Here is a 6,431-nt window from a genome sequence, read left to right on the forward strand (position 1 = left end):
AACAATTTGCATTAGACCTTCAAGTTTTTTACAATGCCTTTGTCCATAACAGCTAAAATTTCATAAAATGAGTGTCGTAAAAAGTTTCCATAACATTTATGTAGGTCAAACTACATAAAAGGTTGTCGTGAAAAGTAAACTAATTCGACAAGCTCTCACGATCTAAGTATCAAACCTCGAACTCGAGACGGAGAGTTGGCTTACCTAATTCCTACAAATACATTGGTCAAAATTAGTGCAATGATAGACTGATAGTTGAGGTCTCAAATAAGATAATTTAGTCAGAAAGAAAAAAAATTAAACAAAGAAAAGAAGGAGCTAGAGTGCTGAATTGAATAAGTATACATTTGACAAACAAACAAATAACAGTGTGGATCAGAAACAGTATTCAAGTAACAAAGGCAGTAAAAAACAAGTTACCAATAGCACATTTCATAGTCAAAATTCTATTAGGATTTCTCAGTCAAAACTCTGTTTGCATGGTGCTTGATATCTTGGATAAGCAATGTCATGTTCTGGTAAGAGGAACCCCCATCTTCAGGTGCCATTTTTGCCATTTTTCCAAGCTTTTTTGCTCTATCTCGTCTCTCTTCTCCCTCTTCTCCCCCATCCATCAACCTGTCGATAATCCTCGTAATTTCAACAGTCTCAACCTGTAATCCTATTTTTTCTTCATCTCCAAAGGTAACAGGTAATTCAACACCTACCCTCAATCCTGTCTTGAGCACATTCACAATGAACTTCTCATTGCAAAACTGCTCTGCGAATATTGGCCATGTTATCATAGGTACACCAGCACATATGCCTTCTAGAGTCGAGTTCCATCCGCAGTGCGTTAAGAATCCCCCAATAGTGGGATGGGACAATATAAGTACTTGTGGTGCCCAACCATGGATTAAAAGGCCTCTATCCTTAATCCTCTCCTCGAATTTTTCTCCAACTAGCCATGCTTGAAATTCATCCGATACCTTTCGAATAACCCACACGAACGGTCTATTGGACGCTTCTAAGCCTAAACCAAGCTCTATCAGTTGTGCAGTTGCTAGTCGAGATAAACTTCCTAGGCAAACATAAAGAACAGAGTTCAGTTCCTGCGAATTGAGCCATTTCATGCAACGATCTTCATCAATTGAGGCCTTGTTACCTCTTTCAGCCTTGTCTAACTGTTCTTTGTTGTATAAAGAAACTGGACCAATACACCAAACCTTTTTGCCTCTCACCTTTATATATTCTTTCAAATACTCAGGTTCCAACTCTTCGAAAGTATTAGCCACTACCCCAAATGCTTCTGTCTCAGCCTCCTTTATCAGCTCCCTTACAGCGTTCCAATCTGATGTCATTTGATTGACAGTTCCTCTAAGCTGAGCCTTAGTTAGTTCAATTCCACCAGGCAATCCAGGCACGACGAAATACTCCAAGTCAGAGGCTATGTTTGATTGAAAAGGAATTTTGGTACTTTCTCATGTTTGTGTGGGCAATATGCACATAACATTTGTCATAGTCATTCATAATAATAATAATAATAATAATAATAATAATAATAATAATAATAATAATAATAATAAAAATAAATTTGGAGGAGCCCAAAACATTTATGTACTTTTCGTGTTGTGCAAAGAGCACACTTCGTGCTTCACGCTGAGCAATTTCCATGCGTGCACTATTCAGGTCATCGCACATAAATAAAACAAGATTACAAACACTTCTTTTTCTTTCTTAATCCATCTAATCTATCTTACAAAATATGTACAAATTCCACAAAATTTTCAGAATTTTTAGACCTAAGAACACACGTTTTCTTAAAACAAATGAAATATGCAAGAAAAATCGATTTTAAAATTTATAATGAAGTAGAAGAAGAGCACAGACCTAGGTATTGGACTAATTACTTCATAGACAAATCTTATCTGCACAACGTCATCCCCAAAATAAAGAGAAACTGCAAGTTGATTAACATACACATACCATGAGAGCCATCAACTCTTTCTACAATCTAAAAATACACCAAAATATGCATAAGTTCCGATTGAATTTCTCGATAACTAAAGAACAAACTGGAAGTAAACACGAAAACCAACAAATTCGATTAAAAAACACAAATAAGAATAAAAAATTACACCTTTAGGTAACAGAATCCGTATCAACAGAATTAGGAGACTCCTTGACTTGCTTGCCAGAATACAACAACAAGAGGTAGAAAATACTGAAAAATTAGATGAAGAAAATCAACAAAATAAAGCTTTGATTTTTTCACTCACAACACACGCTAAGTCATTGATAAACAACATTTATGTATTCTGTAAATTTTTGGAGGAGCCCAAAACACTGACACTTAACTTACAGACGAGACTCCAAAAAAATTCTTCTCTTTCAAGCTTTCCATAGTTTCATTGATGCTTTCTCTAAGAGGAGTAAATTCAATGCCCAAGGTTTTTGCTTCTCATTTGGAATGGAGGATTTGTTGAAGAGGCGTGGTCGAAAAGGGTGTTTCTTTGTCAGAAGGCATGGCTTTGCTTTGCTGAAAAACTGTGATTCCACAATTTTTTTGTAAAAGAAAATAAAAATAAAAGAGTAAAATCCGTACAGTATGTTTGACACATGTCCAGCCATTCTTTCACTCTTTGTAGAATTCTTATTTCAAAGAATGCACAATCAACAATTTGCATAAGACCTTCAAGTTTTTTACAATGCCTTTGTCCATAACAGCTAAAATTTCATAAAATGAGTGTCGTAAAAAGTTTCCATAACATTTATGTAGGTCGAACTACATAAAAGGTTGTCGTGAAAAGTAAACTAATTCGACAAGCTCTCACGATCTAAGTATCAAACCTCGAACTCGAGATGGAGAGTTGGCTTACCTAATTCCTACAAATACATTGGCCAAAATTAGTGTAATGATAGACTGATAGTTGAGGTCTCAAATAAGATGATTTAGTCAGAAAGAAAAAAAATTAAACAAAGAAAAGAAGGAGCTAGAGAGCTGAATTGAATAAGTATACATTTGACAAACAAACAAATAACAGTGTGGATCAGAAACAGTATTCAAGTTGCAAAGGCAGTAAAAATCAAGTTACCAATCTAGATCAAAATTCTATTAGGATTTCTCTATCAAAACTCTGTTTGCATGGTGCATGATATCTTGGATAAGCAATGACATGTTCTGGTAAGAGGAACCCCCGTCTTCAGGTGCCATTTTTGCCATTTTTCCAAGCTCTTTTGCTCTATCTCTTCTCTCTTCTCCCTCTTCTCCCCCATCCATCAACCTGTCGATAATCCTCGTAATTTCAACAGTCTCAACCTGTAATCCCATTTTTTCTTCATCTCCAAAGGTAACGGGTAATTCAACACCTACCCTCAATCCTGTCTTCAGCACATTCACAATGAACTTCTCATTGCAAAACTGCTCTGCGAATATTGGCCATGTTATCATAGGTACACCAGCACATATGCCTTCTAGAGTCGAGTTCCATCCGCAGTGCGTTAAGAATCCCCCAATAGTGGGATGGGACAATATAAGTACTTGTGGTGCCCAACCATGGATTAAAAGGCCTCTATCCTTAATCCTCTCCTCGAATTTTTCTCCAACTAGCCATGCTTGAAATTCATCCGATACCTTTCGAATAACCCACACGAACGGTCTATTGGACGCTTCTAAGCCTAAACCAAGCTCTATCAGTTGTGCAGTTGCTAGTCGAGATAAACTTCCTAGGCAAACATAAAGAACAGAGTTCAGTTCCTGCGAATTGAGCCATTTCATGCAACGATCTTCATCAATTGAGGCCTTGTTACCTCTTTCAGCCTTGTCTAACTGTTCTTTGTTGTATAAAGAAACTGGACCAATACACCAAACCTTTTTGCCTCTCACCTTTATATATTCTTTCAAATACTCAGGTTCCAACTCTTCGAAAGTATTAGCCACTACCCCAAATGCTTCTGTCTCAGCCTCCTTTATCAGCTCCCTTACAGCGTTCCAATCTGATGTCATTTGATTGACAGTTCCTCTAAGCTGAGCCTTAGTTAGTTCAATTCCACCAGGCAATCCAGGCACGACGAAATACTCCAAGTCAGAGGCTATGTTTTCGAAATCCTTGGAGATTCCCAGGAGGTGCAAACATAAGAGAGAAAAACAACTAGTCCCGTGAAACACAATCCTCGGAATACCACAGTTTTGAGCAACGTTTGTTGTCCAAGGTAAACACATATCGGATATTAAACAACTCGGCGCAGGTTTCATCTCTTTTCGTAGCAATTCTTCGACCTGCTCCCGCAGCATGCCTGCAGCAGTGAAGAACTTCAGTGCCGAATCCATGGACCGGATCATGTCCAAATGTTCGCACCCTTCCGGCAGGCCTGCATCCACACTCGGAAATTTGAGTTCCAGTACACGAATTTGCAGCCGAGAACGGATTGCACGAGCAATAACTGTTTTGAACCTGTTATGGTTAACGGGTGTGGTTAAAATGGTGACAATAACACCACGTTTTGCCAGCAACCTGGCAATGTCTACCATGGGAATGCTATGGCCTTCGGCCATGAAAGGAAGCAACAAAAAGTGAAGGTTTTGTTCATGGATAGCCATTGGAGAGACTGGATAGGTTTAGCAGCTGAATGATCTTACCTCTGCTACTGCTACATTCTGGAGGCTTAAAATAGTGCTGCTAAGATGCTTCTAATTTGGCATTTAGCTGCTTATTTAAGAGCCCATATTAGCATATTCAGATTACCTAAATTTAATATAATGTGGCTCTTGTTGAACCACGCTGTTTCTAAAGCTTACATATTTTATCATTTGCAAGTTGAAATCAATTTTAGTCAAAATCTTCATGCGTGGATAATTTTTAACAGGGTAAGACTCAAATTCAGAACATCTATCCTCTTCAATATCATTTTAAACCACCTCAATTTGTCGATGAACCGCTTGTTGCTTAAAATAGAATTGTTTGGAGGCTTCTAATTTGCCTTTTAGCTACTGATTTAAGAGCCCACATTAGCATTCTCGGAGATTATCCTAGATCTAATATTATGTGGCTCTTGTTGAACCATCTCCTTTCTAAGCTTAAGAATGTTATCAATTGCAAGTCGAAACCAAGCATTTTAGAACATCTATCGTCTTCAATACCATGTTGAACGACCTCAATTAGAACTTCAGTTGTTACATATCGGCTAGTTGTCATATAGTCAACGAACTTGTGTACGCCTCTGCTTGTTGCTTAAAATAGTATTATTAGGATGCTACTAATTTGACTTTTAGCTGCTAATGTAAGAGCTTATATTAGCATATTCAAAGATTATCCTGAATTTTAAAATTATGTGGCTCTTGATGAATCACCTCGTTTATAAACTTAAACACGTTATAACCTTCAGGTTGAAACCAATTTTAGTCAAAATCTTTATACATTCATAATTTTTACCAAGGTGAGACTTAAATTCAGAATCTTTATCCTCTTCAATAAATACTAAACCACCTCAATTAAAAACATTTGTTAGACATTGACTAGTTGTCATATAGTCAACGAACTGCGTATATGCGTCCACTTGTTACTCAAAATAATATTGCTAGGATGCTTCTAATTTGACTTTTAGCTGTTGATGTAAGAACTTACATTAGCGTATTCAAATATTATCTTGGATTTTAAAATTATGTGGCTCTTGATGACCACCTCGTTTATAAACTTAAACACATTATAACCTTCAGGTTGAAATCAGTTTAAGTCAAAATCTTTACACATTTATAATTTTTACCAAGGTGAGACTTAAATTCAAAACATTTATCCTCTTCAATACATACTAAACCACCTCAATTAAAAAAAAAATTGTTAGACATTTACTAGTTGTCATATAGTCAACGAACTGCGTATATGCCTCGCTTGTTGCTTAAAATAGTATTATTAGGATGCTACTAATTTGACTTTTAGCTGCTAATGTAAGAGCTTATATTAGCATATTCAAAGATTATCCTGAATTTTAAAATTATGTGGCTCTTGATGAATCACCTCGTTTATAAACTTAAACACGTTATAACCTTCAGGTTGAAACCAATTTTAGTCAAAATCTTTATACATTCATAATTTTTACCAAGGTGAGACTTAAATTCAGAATCTTTATCCTCTTCAATAAATACTAAACCACCTCAATTAAAAACATTTGTTAGACATTGACTAGTTGTCATATAGTCAACAAACTGCGTATATGCCTCCACTTGTTGCTCAAAATAATATTGTTATGATGCTTCGAATTTGACTTTTAGCTACTGATGTAAGAACTTACATTAACATATTCAAAGATTATCTTGGATTTTAAAATTATGTGGCTCTTGATGAACCACCTCGTTTATAAACTTAAACATGTTATAACCTTCAGGTTGAAACCAGTTTTAGTCAAAATCTTTATACATTTATAATTTTTACCAAGGTGAGACTTAAATTCAAAAC

The 6,431-nt window shown here is 36.1% G+C and overlaps 2 protein-coding genes across 2 annotated transcripts in view; both read right to left on the bottom strand.

The window, feature by feature from the left end:
- Positions 1-297: 297 nt before the first annotated feature.
- Positions 298-6,431, bottom strand: part of LOC111369465 (UDP-glycosyltransferase 73C1-like) — a 25,183-nt gene continuing 19,049 nt past the window's right edge. Inside the window, exon 2 of the mRNA XM_022990984.1 lies at positions 298-777. Within this exon, the coding sequence (XP_022846752.1) occupies positions 450-777 (328 nt within the window). The 3' untranslated portion in view covers positions 298-449. The remainder of the gene's footprint in view (positions 778-6,431) is intronic.
- LOC111369464 (UDP-glycosyltransferase 73E1-like) lies at positions 2,952-4,641 on the bottom strand. The gene has a single exon (XM_022990982.1). It carries the CDS (start codon positions 4,577-4,579, stop codon positions 3,095-3,097), a length of 1,485 nt encoding a protein of 494 aa, XP_022846750.1. The 5' UTR covers positions 4,580-4,641; the 3' UTR covers positions 2,952-3,094.

This window comes from Olea europaea, chromosome 20 (genome assembly GCF_002742605.1).
Source record: "Olea europaea var. sylvestris chromosome 20, O_europaea_v1, whole genome shotgun sequence".
Lineage (NCBI taxonomy): Eukaryota > Viridiplantae > Streptophyta > Magnoliopsida > Lamiales > Oleaceae > Olea > Olea europaea.

Bases quoted from the DNA above. Each gene is read 5' to 3' on its own strand.
- LOC111369464 (XM_022990982.1), bottom strand. From the start codon at position 4,579: ATGGCTATCCATGAACAAAACCTTCACTTTTTGTTGCTTCCTTTCATG.